This window comes from Pseudophryne corroboree, chromosome 10 (genome assembly GCF_028390025.1).
Source record: "Pseudophryne corroboree isolate aPseCor3 chromosome 10, aPseCor3.hap2, whole genome shotgun sequence".
NCBI lineage: Eukaryota > Metazoa > Chordata > Amphibia > Anura > Myobatrachidae > Pseudophryne > Pseudophryne corroboree.
Genome location: NC_086453.1, coordinates 267616590 through 267636585, shown reverse-complemented (window position 1 = coordinate 267636585; position 19996 = coordinate 267616590). Strand labels below are relative to the sequence as shown.

Genomic DNA, 19996 nt, shown 5'->3' with positions numbered 1-19996 from the left:
TGGTGTATGTGGCTACTCACCGTTGTCGTCTCTTTTCCTGCTACTGCATTGGGCTGGTTAACTAAACTTAGCTCCTGTGCTGGGAGGCGGGGTGATATAGGAGGCGGCGCTATGCATCTTGGGAAGAAGGTCAAAGCTTTGAGCCTGTTGGTGCCTCGGATCAAGATTCTACTCTACACCCCATTGTCCAGACTTGTGGAGCCCAGTGTAACTCGCAGAAAGAGTTTTAACAAGGGTAAGTTCTTACCATAAAACTCGTTTTTGAGGGGTTTTTGAAAAAAAACACTGAATCCAAAACACACCCGAATCCGACAAAAAAATTTCAGGGAGATTTTGCCAAAACACGGCCGCGGAACCGAATCCAAAACCAAAACACAAAACCTGAAAAATTTCCGGTGCACATCTCTAAAACCTTTGTAGCATAGGATTTTGCTTGGTGCACAGTGTTAACAAACCTGTAATAACCTGATGGACAGATGTGTCCACTTACATCTAGCCTCCCTACTTGTTAAGCACCCCTTCTAGTCACGCATGCCGTGGTGTAAATCGGTAGCGCCGAGTATCTTTGCGTGCAACTTTTACCATTAAAATGCATCTTGTTTGCATACGAAATGCTACACTAGAGTGGTTTCCTAGAATACACAGTAACATAGCATTTCATATGCAGTTAGTCGCACCAGCACAGAGAATATAAGCATGCTGCATATAATTTTCATCAGCATAGTATGCTTTTGCGTCTTATTCACATAGTAAAAAAAGACGCCGACATTAACAGAGTTGCACGGGACCTGTCAGCTGACTCAGGCCAGGCATCTCTCGCTATATGTGGCGTAATGAGGCAAGATGTATGAGGACACATTTGTAAGAGCATGTAAACAACTTGTCTGATAATACAGATACTGGGAAAGACTCTGTATCACAGTCAGCTTTAAATGATAGCAAACTGTTCATGTAACGTACTGAACATAGCAAACCTATTCATCTTTGTGTATTTCCGGCCTATTCAGATGCATCACGGCTGTTTCTCCCTGTACGTGAAATAGGAGCATATTGGCGTCATATGGGCAGCAACTGGGCATTCACACAGAAGAAAACTCATGGGAGTGTCGTGGGCATGTAGCCAGAGTTGCATCCTATATTAGCGTGTGCTAAGGGGGCCCGATTTCAGGCTGATCCCTTACACCCAGCATGGGATAGGTGTAACTCCTGGTACTAGTGGCGATGGCTGTATCGGCAAACATGAAACAGTGGGACGGCACACATGAAGATGTGCGTATAGTCACATTAACTTCTGTTACCAAAATATCCGCAGTCCAAACGCGGCAGCATACAGAGCTGTGGGCAACTCAGAATCAGGCCTCCTATGGGTGGATCACAGAGAATCTCTTGTAAGAGTGCTCCACCAATGAAACAGGGTGAGCAGCAGCAATTAAAAATGGTAACCGTATTAGGGGTCCATTTACTATGCCTTAGAGCAGAGCTTAAAGTGGTTCTGGAGAGGTGGTGGAACTCATTTACTGTAGCACCTACTCCCTTCATATTAAGCAGGGCCAGTGCTAGTGTTTTTGGCAACCCCCTGCAAATTGTAAATTAATGCCCTACTTCCCATACTTTATAAAGGGACATTGATCTCACAAAGAAGCAGCATGGTCACAAAATAGTACCTCCAATTCAAATTACACCACACAGTAGCACAATCCTATTCAAATTACACCGCGTGTAGTGCCCTTGATTCATATTACACCACATAGTAATGCCCCTTATTCAGGTTACGTCACTTTATTCACATTGCCCTTTATTCACGTTGTGCTACACAATGGTATTCTTTATACACCTTATGCCACACAGTAAAGCCCTTTATATACAGTGTCACAGTAGTGCCCCTTTTACACAATTCCCACAGCAGTAGTCCTCCTTACTCATAATGTCCACAGTTGTAGTGCCCCTTACACATAATGACCACAGTAGTATCGCTCATACACATAAAGCCCACAGTAGTAGTGCCCCTTACACATAATGACCACAGTAGTACCGCTCATACACATAAAGCCCACAGTAGTAGTGCCCCTTATGCATAATGCCCACAATAGTATAGCCCCTTACACATAACAATCACAATAGTGCCGCTTATACATAGAATGCCCACAGTAGCGCCCCTTATACACTTCTCTGTCTCTGTCACTCCAGCAGCTCCATGCCCTTTACCCCTACAACAGCTTCCCCACCTCTCTTGCCCCCTCCCATCTTGTGTTCAAGATGCACAGAACCTGCCCCTTCATTTGCAGCAGTGGTGACAGCATGACATCACATATGTGTGTGAGTAAAAGGCAGGGTGGGCTGTAGATGGAGGAGAACCATGGAGCCACCAGGACATGAGGAAGTGGGAGGTGCCTGCAGCTCATAAGTAACACTAGTGCAGTCTGCATCATCTATTGATGTAGGTGATGGGGCAGGCTTCTCTGTTGGAATTACTGTGCAGGGCAATGGAGCAGGTGGAACTAGTTCCCCCTACCATCACAGGTGGTGGAACTCAGCACCACCTCGTCCTCGCCACCCCCCCCCCCCCCCCCACACACACACACACACAAACACACACTTTATCCCCTACCTTGGAGAGAGATAAAGTACCAACCATCCAGCTCATCTGTCATTGTTCAAACTTAGCCTGGAAGCTACCTGGCTGGTACCTTATCTCTGTCCACTTTATCTGTCTCCCAGGTTTAGTAAATAGACCCTTTAGATTCTAAACATTAATCATCTCCTCCAAAAAGTGTTTAATGATAACTAAAAGTGATGGGAATGTGTTATTTATTTATTGTTTATTACCAGTTATTTATATAGCGCACACATATTTCACAGCGCTTTACAGAGAATGTTTGGCCGTTCACATCAGTCCCTGCCCCAGTGGAGCTTACAATCTATATTCCCTATGACATGTACACACACATTCACGCTAGGGTTAATTTTTGTTGGAAGCCAATTAACCTACCAGTATATTTTTGGATTGTGGGAGGAAACCCACGCAAGTACGGGGAGAATATACAAACTCCACACAGTTAGGGCCATAGTGGGAATCGAACCCAGTGCTGTGAGGCAGCAGTGCTAACCATTGCACCATCCGTACTGCCCCATTGTTATATGAATCCATGTTCACTATGGGGTCTTTTCAATGCATGTCGGATCCTCTCCGACGGAGAGGTTCAGACAATGCAGTATTCAATTTGCGGGCAAATCCAGTAGGTTTTGCCCGTTTCCGACAATGCCAATCCGACAAAGTCGGATTGACATTGTCGAAAATGGGACTGAAACCTGTCGGATTTGGCTGCAAATCCGACAAAACACGTGAATCCGCGGCTAGTCCGCTGATCCACTTGTATCGGCAAGTCGAAATTGCCGACAAGTCGTAAAAACGTCAGGACCATTGAATAGGTCGAATCATGATTCGACCTAAAAAAGTCGGAAACTGACGTCTTTCAGATTAGATGGCAGTTACGACTTCAATTGAATAGACCCCTTAATCGTGGATGATCAAGTGTGTCTACTAATACATTTGTGAATCCAAAATATTATGCTCACAAAAATAACACAAACAATATAAACTAAAATAGCTAGCATAATCAATGTATTTAATTCCATCATTAAATAATAAAACAGAAAACATTAACAATAGGGAATTCATTAGCAATAATGCATATAGGCAGAGTGATGATGGAGATCTGTAATTACAAAGTACTAGTACAGTAGATGTACTTACACAGCATCTCTCACTTTTCCATAGCCTGCAAATTTCTGAGTGATAAGTGTTCAGTGTTGAATTAAGTTCTTCCAATGACCCATACACCTGTCAGTGCTCCTTATACCGTATATCAGTCACTTCATTATCAATTGTTTTCTGATCTCCGTATACAAGGGATACGGACGTTAGGTCGACCACTGAAGGACGACATGTGCATTAGAGCGACATGTACTAGGTCAAAAGGTCGACATGAGTTTTTCAATTTTTTTTTCCATTTTTGGGATTCTGCCATACTTGACGATCCACGTGGACTACGATTGGAACGGTAACCTGTGCCGAGCGCAGCGAGGCACCTTGCCCGAAGCATGGCGAGCGAACACTGTGCACTAATTGGGGTTCCCTGTCACTTTACGAAGAAAACGACACAAAAAATCCAAAACTCATGTAGACCTTTTCACCTGTCGTCCTAGTACATGTCGACCTAATGCCCATGTCGGCTTAGTACTTGTCGACCTTCAGTGGTTGACCTAACTTGAGTCGACCCAACGACCCATACCCGTATACAATTATCCTTGCTTTCATATAAATTCCTCATCCATGTTGTAATCACCAACCCTTATCACATACTGTATATACAGTAGCACCCATTTGATGTTAGCCACGTAGAATCTTCAGTTTCTTAACTTTTATTTGGAGGGGGACAAGAGAACTAGAGTATAAAATATTTAAAAATGCCTTTTAAAAATATATGTAATAATAATATAAATATTCAAAGTGCATATACTTATACACCTACAATAACTCAGATATATAGGGGGGAATTCAATTAGCCGCAGTAAATTACTACAGCTAATTGATTCCTCGGGGGTTATGCATTTGTCCCCGATAGCCGGCACTCTCAGGGAATTTTCTCTGACGTCCTAAGTGGATGCTGGGGACTCCGTCAGGACCATGGGGATTAGCGGCTCCGCAGGAGACAGGGCACAAAATTAAAACTTTGACCACTAGGTGGTGTGCACTGGCTCCTCCCCCTATGACCCTCCTCCAAGCCTCAGTTAGATTTTTGTGCCCGGCCGAGAAGGGTGCAATCTAGGTGGCTCTCCTAAAGAGCTGCTTAGAATAAAAGTTTGTTAGGTTTTTTATTTTCAGTGAGTCCTGCTGGCAACAGGCTCACTGCAACGCGGGACTAAGGGGAGAAGAAGCGAACTCACCTGCGTGCAGGATGGATTGGCTTCTTAGGCTACTGGACACTAGCTCTAGAGGGACGATCACAGGTACAGCCTGGATGGGTCACCGGAGCCGCGCCGCCGGCCCCCTTACAGATGCTGAAGAGAGAAGAGGTCCAGAAATCGGCGGCTGAAGACTTCCCAGTCTTAAGGTAGCGCACAGCACTGCAGCTGTGCGCCATTGCTCTCAGCACACTTCACACCGCGGTCACTGAGGGTGCAGGGCGCTGGGGGGGGGCGCCCTGGGCAGCAATGTAATTACCTTTACTGGCTAAAAATACATCACATATAGCCCCTGGGCTATATGGATGTATTTAACCCCTGCCAGGATTACAGAAAAAACCGGGAGAAGAGCCCGCCGTGAAGGGGGCGGGGCCTATCTCCTCAGCACACAGCGCCATTTTTCCCACACAGATCCGCTGGTGGGAAGGCTCCCAGGCTCTCCCCTGCACTGCACTACAGAAACAGGGTTAAAACAGAGAGGGGGGGCATTTTTTGGCGATATTATTATATATTAAGCTGCTATAAGGGAAAACACTTACTATAAGGTTGTCCCTGTATAATTATAGCGCTTTGGTGTGTGCTGGCAAACTCTCCCTCTGTCTCCCCAAAGGGCTAGTGGGGTCCTGTCCTCTATCAGAGCATTCCCTGTGTGTGTGCTGTGTGTCGGTACGTGTGTGTCGACAGGTATGAGGACGATGTTGGTGTGGAGGCGGAGCAATTGCCTGTAATGGGATGTCACCCCCTAGGGAGTCGACACCGGAATGGATGGCTTTATTTATGGAATTACGTGATAGTGTCAACACGCTACAAGGTCGGTTGACGATATGAGACGGCCGGCAAACCAATTAGTACCTGTCCAGGCGTCTCAAACACCGTCAGGGGCTTTAAAACGCCCATTACCTCAGTCGGTCGACAGACACAGACACGGACACTGACTCCAGTGTCGACGGTGAAGAAACAAACGTATTTTCCAGTAGGGCCACACGTTACATAATCACGGCAATGAAGGAGACGTTACATATTTCTGATACTACAAGTACCACAAAAATGGGTATTATGTGGGGTGTGAAAAAACTACCTGTAGTTTTTCCTGAATCAGATGAATTGATTGAAGTGTGTGATGAAGCGTGGGTTACCCCCGAGAGGAAGTTGCTAATTTCAGAGAAGTTATTGGCATTATACCCTTTCCCGCCAGAGGTTAGGGCGCGCTGGGAAACACCCTCTAGGGTAGATAAGGCGCTCACACGCTTATCAAAACAAGTGGCGTTACCGTCTCCTGATACGGCCGCCCTCAAAGATCCAGCTGATAGGAGGCTGGAAAATACTCTAAAAAGTATATACACACATACTGATGTTATACTGCGACCAGCAATCGCCCCAGCATGGATGTGCAGTGCTGGGGGGGTTTGGTCGGAATCTCTGACTGGAAATATTGATACCCTGAATAGCGACAATATTTTATTGACTATAGAGCATTTAAAGTATGCATTTTCTTTATATGCGAGATGCACAGAGGGATATTTGCACTCTGGCATCAAGGGTAAGTGCGCTGTCCATTTCTGCCAGAAGAAGTTTATGGACGCGACAGTGGTCAGGTGATGCGGATTCCAAGCGGCATATGGAAGTTTGCCGTGTAAAGGGGAGGAATTATTTGGGGTCGGTCTATCGGACTTGGTGGCCACGGCAACAGCCGGAAAATCCACCTTTTTTACCTCAGGTCACCTCCCAACAGAAAAAGACACCGTCTTTTCAGCCTAAGTCCTTTCGTTCTCATAAGAACAAGCGGGCAAAAGGCCATTCATATCTGCCTGAGGCAAAGGAAAGGGTAAGAGACTGCAGCAAGCAGCTCCTTCCCAGGAGCAGAAGCACTCCCCCGCTTCTGAAAAGTCCTCAGCATGTCGCTGGGGCCTTACAAGCGGACTCAGGTCCGGTGGGGGGGTCGTCTCAAGAATTTCAGCGCGCAGTGGGCTCACTCGCAAGTCGACCCCTGGATCCTGCAGGTAGTATCACAGGGGTACAGATTGGAATTCGAGACGTCTCTTCCTCGCAGATTCCTGAAGTCTGCTTTACCAACATCTCCCTCCGACAGGGAGACGGTGTTGGAAGCTATTCACAAGCTGTATTCCCAGCAAGTAATAGTCAAGGTACCCCTACTACAACAAGGAAAGGGGTATTATTCCACGCTGTTTGTGGTACCGAAGCCGGACGGCTCGGTGAGACCTATTCTAAGTCTGAAATCTTTTGAACACTTACATACAAAGGTTCAAGTTCAAGATGAAATCACTCAGAGCAGTGATAGCGAATCTGGAAGAAGGGGACTTTATGGTGTCCTTGGACATCAAGGATGCTTACCTCCATGTCCCAATTTGCCCTTCAAACCAAGGGTACCTCAGGTTCGTGGTACAAAACTGTCACTATCAGTTTCAGACGTTGCCGTTTGGATTGTCCACGGCACCCCGGGTCTTTACCAAGGTAATGGCCGAAATGATGATTCTTCTTCGAAGAAAAGGCGTATTAATTATCCCTTACTTGGACGATCTCCTGATAAGGGCAAGATCCAGAGAACAGTTAGAGGCCGGTGTAGCACTAACCCAAGTAGTGCTGCAACAGCACGGGTGGATTCTAAATTTTCCAAAATCCCAGCTGAGCCCGACGACACGTCTGCTGTTCCTAGGGATGATTCTGGACACAGTTCAGAAAAAGGTTTTTCTCCCGGAGGAGAAAGCCAGGGAGTTATCCGAGCTAGTCAGGAACCTCCTAAAACCAGGAAAAGTGTCAGTGCATCAATGCACAAGAGTCCTGGGTAAATGGTGGCTTCTTACGAAGCGATTCCATTCGGCAGATTCCACGCAAGAACCTTTCAGTGGGATCTGCTGGACAAATGGTCCGGATCGCATCTTCAGATGCATCAGCGGATAGCCCCGTCTCCAAGGACAAGGGGGTCTCTTCTGTGGTGGTTGCAGAGTGTTCACCTTTTTGGAGGGCCGCAGATTCGGCATTCAGGACTGGGTCCTGGTGACCACGAATGCCAGCCTGAGAGGCTGGGGAGCAGTCACACAGGGAAGAAATTTCCAGGGAGTGTGGTCAAGCCTGGAGACTTCACTTCACATAAATATACTGGAGCTAAGGGCAATTTACAATGCTCTAAGCCTGGCAAGACCTCTGCTTCAGGGTCAGCCGGTGTTGATCCAGTAGGGCAACACCACGGCAGTCGCCCACGTAAACAGACAGGGCGACAAAAGAAGCAGGAGGGCAATGGCAGAAGCTGCAAGGATTTTTCACTGGGCAGAAAATCATGTGATAGCACTGTCAGCAGTGTTCATTCCGGGAGTGGACAACTGGGAAGCAGACTTCCTCAGCAGACACGATCACCACCCGGGAGAGTGGGGACTTCATCCAGAAGTCTTCCACATGATTGTGAACCGTTGGGAAAAACCAAAGGTGGACATGATGGCGTCCCGCCTCAACAAAAAACTGGACAGGTATTGCGCCAGGTCAAGAGACCCTCAGGCAATAGCTGTGGACGCGTTGGTAACACCATGGGTGTACCAGTCAATGTATGTGTTCCCCCCTCTGCCTCTCATACCCAAGGTACTGAGAATTATAAGGCGAAGGGGAGTAAGAACGATACTCGTGGCTCCGGATTTGCCAAGAAAGACTTGGTACCCGGAACTTCAAGAGATGCGCACGGAGGACCCGTGCACTCTACCTCTAGACTTACCGCGGCTGCGTTTGACGGCATGGCGGTTGAACGCCGGATCCTGAAGGAGAGGGCTCCGACGGAGGAATTTCAACTGGGTCGATTCCTACATTTCCTGCAAACAGGATTGTCTATGGGCCTCAAATTGGGGTCCATTAAGGTTCAAATTTCGGCCCTGTCGATTTTCTTCCAGAAAGAATTGGCTTCAGTTCCTGAAGTCCAAGCTTTTGTCAAAGGAGTACTACATATACAGCCCCGGTTGTGCCTCCAGTGGCACTGTGGGATCTCAATGTAGTTTTGGGATTCCTCAAATCCCATTGGTTTGAGCCACTCAAATCGGTGGATTTGAAATATCTTACATGGAAAGTGACCATGCTACTGGCCCTGGCTTCGGCCAGGAGAGTGTCAGAATTGGCGGCTTTTTCGTACAAAAGCCATATCTGATTTTCCATTGGGACAGGGCAGAACTGCGGACGCGTCCTCAGTTTCTCCCTAAGGTGGTATCAGCGTTTCACCTGAACCAACCTATTGTGGTGCCTGCGGCTTCTAGCGACTTGGAGGACTCCAAGTTGTTCGACGTTGTCAGAGCCTTAAAAATATATATATATATTTCAAGGACGGCTGGAGTCAGAAAGTCTGACTCGCTGTTTATACTGTATGCACCCAACAAGCTGGGTGTTCCTGCGTCTAAGCAGACGATTGCTCGTTGGATTTGTAGCACAATTCAACTTGCGCATTCTGTGGCAGGCCTGCCACAGCCAAAATCTGTAAATGCCCACTCCACAAGGAAGGTGGGCTCACCTTGGGCGGCTGCCCGAGGGGTCTCGGCATTACAACGCTGCCGAGCAGCTACGTGGTCAGGGGAGAACACGTTTGTAAAATTCTACAAATTTGATACCCTGGCTAAGGAGGACCTGGAGTTCTCTCATTCGGTGCTGCAGAGTCATCCGCACTCTCCCGCCCGTTTGGGAGCTTTGGTATAATCCCCATGGTCCTGACGGAGTCCCCAGCATCCACTTAGGACGTCAGAGAAAATAAGAATTTACTTACCGATAATTCTATTTCTCGTAGTCCGTAGTGGATGCTGGGCGCCCATCCCAAGTGCGGATTGTCTGCAATACTTGTACATAGTTATTGTTACAAAAATCGGGTTATTATTGTTGGAAGCTATCTTTTCAGAGGCTCCTCTGTTATCATGCTGTTAACTGGGTTCAGATCTCAAGTTGTACAGTGTGATTGGTGTGGCTGGTATGAGTCTTACCCGGGATTCAAAATCCTTCCTTATTGTGTACGCTCGTCCGGGCACAGTATCCTAACTGAGGCTTGGAGGAGGGTCATAGGGGGAGGAGCCAGTGCACACCACCTAGTGGTCAAACTTTTAATTTTGTGCCCTGTCTCCTGCGGAGCCGCTAATCCCCATGGTCCTGACGGAGTCCCCAGCATCCACTACGGACTACGAGAAATAGAATTATCGGTAAGTAAATTCTTATTTTTTTCCTCATGCAACATATCAGGGATTATTTTTTCACCTGACCTGCCTGGAGGCAGGTAAAAAAAATCCCAGATATCTAACGCTTTTTGTGATTCCAGGAACTGTACCCAAAAACTGGTCAATTTCCGTGCAAAAAAAAAAAAGTGCTGCAATTTCCCCCCGATTAAAACTATTGAATTCCCCCCATAATCTCAAATGAGAATTCTTACCAGGATGATTGCATCTTAAATAGGTTTAGTATAGTGCTGTTAATTAGTATATATTGTTAAGAATTAGTGATCATATTTTTAAGTGAACCAAAGTAGAATATAGATCTATGCACCAGATAGTATTATGTTAGGCTACTTTTCAGCAATCCATTATAGTCATGTAAATTGAAGTACTGAGTACTGCTTTTAATATAGGGAGTTATTCAGAGATGGATGCAGATCTTGCTTTCGCAGCAAGGTCTGCGTCCATCTACTCACATACTGGGGGCCGCCCAGCATGTGTGTGGCGCCACCCCGTGATGCGTCTGCAATTTAATTGCAGACGCGTCGATTTAAAGTCGACCCCTGCCCATGCAGGCTGGCTGCATTTTTATTCTCACAGCTGCTGCGTGTGACATCATGCAGCTGCCCCGAATACAATCGCGACACGCCCCCGCTTTCCCCACAACGCTGCGTCGCCACCCACCCAACGCCCGCCACTGTCCCTAGCAAGGGGACTCGCGGATGAAAGGAATGCAGGAGTGTTGCCATCGGGGTGCTGACAGGAGAGTACAGAACTCTTTTCTGTATTCTAGGTCCTCAGTGCATATGAGTGGGGGGCGGGGCCTAACTTATTCTGTCCATAGCAGTCACTGATACCCCTTTTCCACCTATGAGCACGGGTCGCAGCCGGGAGCCTGACACGGGTGCTACCCGGCTGCGGCCCGTACTCAGCCCCCTTTCCCATCAGCAGTCACCAACCCGGCATATTGCCGGGTTGGTGACACTGCTAGTGATGCGGCAGGGGCGGCGCTGGGACATCACATGATCTCCCAGTGCCGCCCTTCCATACAGTGTAAACGACAACCTTACCCGGATCATTCCTGTGTCCTACCTAGGTAGATATCCGGGTAGGATTCACGGGGCACTTGATCCGGGTTTTTGCGGGGGCACCCTTTTCCACTTGCAAAAAACATGGGTAAATGCGCGCCCCGTGCATTTACCCATGTTTTTTAAGCTAGTGGAAAAGGGGTATCGGAGAGGAGAGAGGGTCTCCACTGCTTTAATGAGCAAATGCTTGACTGGCATAAGGAGATTATATTATAGGTGGAGGTAATTTATGAATCGCAAAATGGATGAGGTGCACTGCTAAATTACATTTGGTCCTGCTGTATGCTTCAGAGTGTAGCTAGGTTTTCCCTAAACACATGGGTTTAGGTAGCAAGTTGGAGGGTTTTGCAGTGCAGCAGAGTCTGCACATGTCAAAAAAGTTGTGATACATTTCTTGCAAAGGACAAAATGGAGCACTCCAAATAAAAATTTCAGAATTTATTTTGTGGGGCTATTGAAATAACAAAGAGTTGGTAAAGTTTGTGTGTTCCTTGGTGAAGGGTTGCACGGCCATTTTACAGCAGTAAAGATCATTACTACATTCACATATTTGCAATAAGAACGTGGTAAATAAATAGATTTTTATGTAAATTGAAACTATGTTCAAATAGATATATAGGTACAATGGAACTAAACTACAGGGAACAGCGTGTGCTGAAACATATAGTACTTATCCACAATGTTTTCTCATATACTAAGCAATGTCTACTAGACTTGTGTAGCCCTTAATGGTCATTAATTCTCTAATCGTTATATTAAATAGGCTTTGAGTTCACTGAAATGACACTTGAGCTGAAACAGCCTTGTCAGGAATACATAATTAAAGGAATCAATACACATTTGCTTTTACTCGTTGATCCCATACAATGAATTATTTTAAGTGAAAACTAAAATTACTCTGATGAAAAATATTGTATGTCCAAGAAAGATGTTCTGTCTACGCAGATGTTATTGGCAGGAATCCTGCAGCAGTACGGTTAGGAATATTGCTTGGTTGTTAAATTGTTAGTAGTATTGTGCTGGATTATGGGGGTAATTCTGAGTTGATCGCAGCAGCAAGTTTGTTAGCAATTGGGCAAAACCATGTGCACTGCAGGGGGGGCAGATATAACATTTGCAGAGGAGAGTTAGGGTGCATACACACGGTGAGATTCGGACTTATCCGATTCTCACCGTGCGACAGGGGGCCGGGTCGGCACTTAGCCAGTATCGCAAGCACATAATAACTGTGCTTGCGATGCTGGCTATGTGCGATTTCAATCCTGACTATCTCTTCTATAGAGATAGTCAGGATTGACTTGCCTGCACAGCCTATTTTTTCTTCCGATGCCGACCGCGCGGGGCCGCGCATCGGCATCGGATCGGGATCGCAAGGTGACTGTCACCTTGCGATCTGCACTATATTTTCTTCCGATTCTGACTATATAGTCAGAATCGGAAGAAAATATCTTACCGTGTGTACACACCTTAAGATTTGGGTGGGTTATTTTGTTTCTGTGCAGGGTAAATACTGGCTGCTTTATTTTTACACTGCAATTTAGATTTCAGACTGAACACACCCCACCCAAATCTAACTCTCTCTGTACATGTTATATCTGCCCCACCTGCAGTGTACATGGTTTTGCCCAACTGCTAACAAAATTGCTGCTGCGATCAACTCAGAATTAGGCCCAATGCTCTTTTCTACCTATTGTGGACTAATGCTAATCGTGTAAGGTCTTTTCTTCTGATTACCAGGAAAGACTTGTACACAACAGGAACTGGATGATCTCAGTAAGTAGATGTATTTGTTTTTGAACTTTTTGCATAGAGATGTGTTTTACTGTAACTATTCTTTCTCTGACGTCCTAAGTGGATGCTGGGACTCCGTAAGGACCATGGGGAATAGCGGCTCTGCAGGAGACTGGGCACAACTATAAAGAAAGCTTTAGGTCTAACTGGTGTGCACTGGCTCCTCCCACTATGACCCTCCTCCAGACTTCAGTTAGAATCTTGTGCCCGGCTGAGCTGGATGCACACTAGGGGCTCTCCTGAGCTCCTAGAAAGAAAGTATATTTAGGTTTTTTATTTTACAGTGAGATCTGCTGGCAACAGACTCACTGCAGCAAGGGACTAAGGGGAGAAGAAGCGAACCTACCTAACAGGTGGTAGTTTGGGCTTCTTAGGCTACTGGACACCATTAGCTCCAGAGGGATCGACCGCAGGACCCGACCTTGGTGTTCGTTCCCGGAGCCGCGCCGCCGTCCCCCTTACAGAGCCAGAAGCAACGAAAAGGTCCGGAAAATCGGCGGCAGAAGACTTCGGTCTTCACCAAGGTAGCGCACAGCACTGCAGCTGTGCGCCATTGCTCCTCATGTACACCTCACACTCCGGTCACTGATGGGTGCAGGGCGCTGGGGGGGCGCCCTGAGGGCAATATATAACACCTTGGCTGGCAAATCTACATCATATATAGTCCTAGAGGCTATATAGATGTAAAATTACCCCTGCCAGTATTCCAGAAAGAGCGGGAGAAAGTCCGCCGAAAAAGGGGCGGGGCCATCTCCCTCAGCACACTGGCGCCATTTTTCCCTCACAGCTCCGCTGGAAGGAAGCTCCATGGCTCTCCCCTGCAGTCTGAACACCACAGAAGGGTAAAAAAGAGAGGGGGGGCACTAAATTTAGGCGCAGTATAGATATATATATATGATATATAAAAAAGCAGCTATAAGGGAAAACACTCATTTATAGTGGGATCCCAGTGTTATATAGCGCTCTGGTGTGTGCTGGCATACTCTCTCTCTGTCTCCCCAAAGGGCTTTGTGGGGTCCTGTCCTCTGTCAGAGCATTCCCTGTGTGTTTGCGGTGTGTCGGTACGGCTGTGTCGACATGTTTGATGAGGAGGCTTATGTGGAGGCGGAGCAAATGCCTGTAAATGTGATGTCACCCCCTGCGGGGTCGACACCTGAGTGGATGGTGCTGTGGAAGGAATTACGCGACAGTATCGACTCCTTGCATAAAAGGTTTGACGACATACCTAATGTGGGACAGCCGGCTTCTCAGCCTGTGCCTGCCCAGGCGTCTCAAAAGTCATCAGGGGCTCTAAAACGCCCGCTACCTCAGATGACAGACACCGATGTCGACACGGATACTGACTCCAGTGTCGACGACGATGAGACTAATGTAACTTCCAGTAGGGCCACACGTTACATGATTGAGGCAATGAAAAATGTGTTGCACATTTCTGATGTTACCCCCGGTACCACAAAAAAGGGTATTATGTTTGGAGAGAAAAAACTACCAGTAGCTTTTCCTCCATCTGAAGAGTTAAATGAAGTGTGTGAAGAAGCGTGGGCTTCCCCTGATAAAAAGCTGGTAATTTCTAAGAGGTTACTAGTGGCGTACCCTTTCCCGCCAGAGTATAGGTCACGCTGGGAAACATCCCCTAGGGTGGATAAAGCGCTCACACGCTTGTCAAAGAAGGTGGCACTACCGTCTCCGGAAACGGCCGCCCTGAAGGAATCTGCGGATAGAAAGCAGGAGGCTATCCTGAAATCTATATATACACACACAGGTGTTATACTGAGACCGGCTATTGCTTCAGCCTGGATGTGCAGTGCTGCTGCTGCGTGGTCAGATTCCCTGTCAGAAAATATAGATACCCTAGACAGGGACACTATATTGCTAAACGTAGAGCATATAAAAGACGCACTTTTATACATGAGGGATGCACAGAGGGATATTTGCCGGCTGGCATCCAAAATTAGTGCAATGTCCATTTCTGCCAGGAGAGGGTTATGGACTCGGCAGTGGACAGGAGATGCAGATTCCAAACGACACATGGAAGTTCTGCCTTATAAGGGTGAGGAGTTGTTCGGGGATGGTCTCTCGGACCTCGTTTCCACAGCAACAGCTGGGAAGTCTACATTTTTACCCCATGTTCCCTCACAACCAAAGAAAGCACCGTATTATCAGGTACAGTCCTTTCGGCCCAATAGGGGCAAGCGGGTTAAAGGCGCATCCTTTCTGCCCAGAGGCAGAGGTAGGGGAAAGAAGCTGCAGCATGCAGCCAGTTCCCAGGAGCAAAAGTCCTCCCCCGCTTCCTCTAAGTCCACAGCATGACGCTGGGGCTTCACAGGCGGAGCCAGGTACGGTGGGGGCCCGTCTCAAATATTTCAGCAATCAGTGGGCTCGCTCACGGGTGGATCCCTGGATCCTTCAAGTAGTATCTCAGGGGTACAAGCTGGAATTCGAGACGTCTCCCCCCCGCCGTTTCCTCAAATCTGCCTTGCCAACCACTCCCTCAGGCAGGGAGGCAGTGTTACAGGCAATTCACAAGCTGTATTCACAACAAGTGATAGTAAAGGTGCCCCTACTTCAACAAGGAAGGGGTTACTATTCCACAATGTTTGTGGTACCGAAACCGGACGGTTCGGTGAGACCCATTTTAAATTTGAAATCCTTGAACACATATATAAAAAAATTCAAGTTCAAGATGGAATCGCTCAGGGCGGTTATTGCAAGCCTGGACGAGGGGGATTACATGGTATCACTGGACATCAAGGATGCTTACCTGCATGTCCCCATTTACCATCCTCACCAGGAGTACCTCAGATTTGTGGTACAGGATTGTCATTACCAATTCCAGACGTTGCCGTTCGGTCTATCCACGGCTCCGAGGGTCTTTACCAAGTTAATGGCCGAAATGATGATACTCCTTCGAAAGAAGGGAGTTTTAATTATCCCGTACTTGGACGAACTCCTGATAAAGGCGAGGTCCAGAGAGCAGTTGTTGGTCGGGGTAGCACTATCTCGGAAAGTGCTACAACAGCACAGCTGGATTCTAAACATTCCAAAGTCACAGCTGGTCCCTACGACACGTCTACTGTTCCTGGGGATGGTACTGGACACAGAACAGAGAAAAGTGTTTCTCCCGGAGGAGAAGGCCAAGGAGCTGTCATCTCTAGTAAGAGGCCTCCTAAAACCAAAACAGGTGTCGGTGCATCACTGCACGCGGATCCTGGGAAAAATGGTTGCTTTCTACGAAGCGATTCCATTCGGCAGGTTTCATGCAAGAACCTTTCAGTGGGACCTGTTGGACAAGTGGTCCGGATCGCATCTTCAGATGCATCGTCTGATAACCCTGTCTCCAAGGACAAGGGTGTCTCTGCTGTGGTGGCTGCAGAGTGCTCATCTTCAAGAGGGCCGCAGATTCGGCATACAGGACTGGGTCCTGGTGACCACGGATGCCAGCCTTCGAGGCTGGGGGGCAGTCACACAGGGAAGAAACTTCCAAGGACTATGGTCAAGTCAGGAGACTTCCCTGCACATAAATATTCTGGAACTAAGGGCCATTTACAATGCCCTAAGTCAGGCAAAACCCCTGCTTCAAAACCAGCCGGTACTGATCCATTCAGACAACATCACGGCGGTCGCCCATGTAAACCGACAGGGCGGCACGAGAAGCAGGACGGCGATGGCAGAAGCCACAAGGATTCTCCGATGGGCGGAAAATCACGTGTTAGCACTGTCAGCAGTGTTCATTATGGGAGTGGACAACTGGGAAGCAGACTTCCTCAGCAGGCACGACCTCCACCCGGGAGAGTGGGGACTTCATCCAGAAGTCTTCCAACTGATTGTAAACCGTTGGGAAAGGCCACAGGTGGACATGATGGTGTCCCGCCTAAACAAAAAGCTAGAAAAGTATTACGCCAGGTCAAGAGACCCGCAGGCGATAGCTGTGGACGCTCTAGTGACACCGTGGGTGTACCGGTCGGTTTATGTGTTCCCTCCTCTTCCTCTCATACCAAAGGTACTGAGGATAATAAGGAGAAGAGGAGTAAGAACTATACTCATTGTTCCGGATTGGCCAAGAAGAGCTTGGTACCCGGAACTTCAAGAAATGATCTCAGAGGACCCATGGCCTCTGCCGCTCAGACAGGACCTGCTGCAGCAGGGGCCCTGTCTGTTCCAAGACTTACCGCGGCTGCGTTTGACGGCATGGCGGTTGAACACCGGATCCTGAGGGAAAAGGGCATTCCGGAGGAAGTCATTCCTACGCTGATTAAAGCTAGGAAAGAAGTAACCGCAAACCATTATCACCGCATATGGCGAAAATATGTTGCGTGGTGTGAGGCCAGGAAGGCCCCAACGGAAGAATTTCAGCTGGGCCGGTTCCTGCACTTTCTACAGTCAGGGGTGACTATGGGCCTAAAATTGGGTTCCATTTAGGTCCAGATTTCGGCTCTATCGATTTTCTTCCAGAGAGAACTGGCTTCACTACCTGAAGTTCAAACTTTTGTTAAGGGAGTGCTGCATATTCAGCCCCCTTTTGTGCCTCCAGTGGCACCTTGGGATCTCAACGTGGTGTTGGATTTCCTAAAGTCACATTGGTTTGAGCCACTTAAGACCGTGGATTTGAAATATCTCACGTGGAAAGTGGTCATGTTGTTGGCCTTGGCTTCGGCCAGGCGTGTATCAGAATTGGCGGCTTTGTCATGTAAAAGCCCTTATCTGATTTTCCATATGGATAGGGCAGAATTGAGGACTCGTCCCCAGTTTCTCCCTAAAGTGGTATCAGCGTTTCATCTGAACCAACCTATTGTGGTGCCTGCGGCTACAAAAGACTTGGAGGCTTCCAAGTTGTTGGACGTAGTCAGGGCCCTGAAAATATATGTTTCCAGGACAGCTGGAGTCAGAAAGACTGACTCGCTATTTATCCTGTATGCGCCCAACAAGTTGGGTGCACCTGCTTCAAAGCAGACTATTGCTCGCTGGATCTGTAGTACAATTCAGCTTGCACATTCTGCGGCTGGACTGCCGCATCCTAAATCAGTAAAAGCCCATTCCACGAGGAAGGTGGGCTCTTCTTGGGGGGCTGCCCGAGGGATCTCGGCTCTACAACTTTGCCGAGCAGCTACTTGGTCGGGGTCAAACACATTTGCAAAATTCTTCAAGTTTGACACCCTGGCTGAGGAGGACCTAGAGTTTGCCCATTCGGTGCTGCAGAGTCATCCGCACTCTCCCGCCCGTTTGGGAGCTTTGGTATAATCCCCATGGTCCTTACGGAGTCCCAGCATCCACTTAGGACGTCAGAGAAAATAAGAATTTTCTCACCGGTAATTCTATTTCTCGTAGTCCGTAGTGGATGCTGGGCGCCCATCCCAAGTGCGGATTGTCTGCAATACTTGTATATAGTTATTGCTTAACTAAAGGGTTATTGTTGAGCCATCTGTTGAGAGGCTCAGTTGTTATCATATTGTTAACTGGGTATAGTATCACGAGTTATACGGTGTGATTGGTGTGGCTGGTATGATTCTTACCCGGGATTCAAAATCCTTCCTTATTGTGTCAGCTCTTCCGGGCACAGTATCCTAACTGAAGTCTGGAGGAGGGTCATAGTGGGAGGAGCCAGTGCACACCAGTTAGACCTAAAGCTTTCTTTATAGTTGTGCCCAGTCTCCTGCAGAGCCGCTATTCCCCATGGTCCTTACGGAGTCCCAGCATCCACTACGGACTACGAGAAATAGAATTACCGGTGAGTAAATTCTTATTTTAGACATGACATTACTAAGGCTGGGTACACACTTGACCAACGGTGCCACTGACTGATGGACCCAGTAATTGTGCGACCGATTGTGGCAAGCACACACACTTACCAATTGGATGCACAGTGGGCCTGATTAAGTAAGCAAAGCAAAAAAGCACACAACTGGACAAAACCATGTTGCACTGCAGATGGGGCAGATGGAAAATGTGCAGAGAGAATTAGATCTGGGTGGGGTGTGTTCAGACTGAATTCTAAATTGTTCTAAATTGCAGTATAAAAATAAAGCAGCCAGTATTTACCCTGCACAGAAACAATATAACCCACCCAAATCTAACTCTCTCTGCACATGTTATGTCTGCCACACCTGCAGTGCACATGGTTTTGCCCAGTTGTGTGCATTTATGCTTTGCTTACAAACCTGAATCAGGCCAGTCATCACAACTGGGTGGGCATTTAAATTTGCCCACCCAGTTGTGTTATTATTGTCTGCGATTACAGCAGCCAGCGTAACGGGTCAGTTGGTCAGTCACCCGTAGACACAGGCAGATGTCCCAATGTAAAAATGTGTCCACGCTGATCCAACTGTGTCTGGGTTGCCACGAAATAGCGTGGCCACAGGTGTGCGCGTGTACTGTGCACATACCCACGATCCATAGGATAGCATGGTGCGTATGCTCCCACAAATGTGACACGGCTAGACACAACCCCCCCCCCCCGCACCGGTGCATTGGCAGGCAGCTACCAGGTTCAGCGGCTGTGTGTGACATCACACAGCCACCATGGCCCGCCCCCGCAACGGTCCGGACATGCCTGCATTGTCCGGACCGCGCCCCACCAACGGCGTACGAATGCCGTTGGCACGCCCCCTCCCTCCCCACGACCGCCTCTGCCTGTCAATCAGACAGGGGCGATCGCACCAGTAAGATGCTTTTAGCATCTTACTGTGACTTACTGGATGCGCACTCCACAAAAGCCTTCAGAGTGCTTTGCAGCGATCGCCTCTGAATCACCCCCTCTCTTCAGTGATTTTTGCTACAGATAAATGGTGACAATAATAATAGTTTCTTATATAATTTTTTTCTTTTTTTAAAGAATTCTGAGACATTTTATTTACAGTACAAAAAAGTGATAGAACAGGCGCGGAATTACTTATGCTATTTGCAATGAATTTTAACAGGATAAATCATTTTAAAGGCCACTGTAGTTGTAGTTGAAACATTGTTAAGTGCCTG

General features: G+C 47.6%; 1 protein-coding gene across 1 annotated transcript in view; it reads left to right on the top strand.

Moving 5' to 3' along the window:
- The window catches only part of HOATZ (HOATZ cilia and flagella associated protein), a 168512-nt gene that overhangs the window by 14484 nt on the left and 134032 nt on the right, over positions 1–19996 (top strand). The window contains exon 2 of the mRNA XM_063941903.1: positions 12974–13009. Within this exon, the coding sequence (XP_063797973.1) occupies positions 12974–13009 (36 nt within the window). The remainder of the gene's footprint in view (positions 1–12973; positions 13010–19996) is intronic.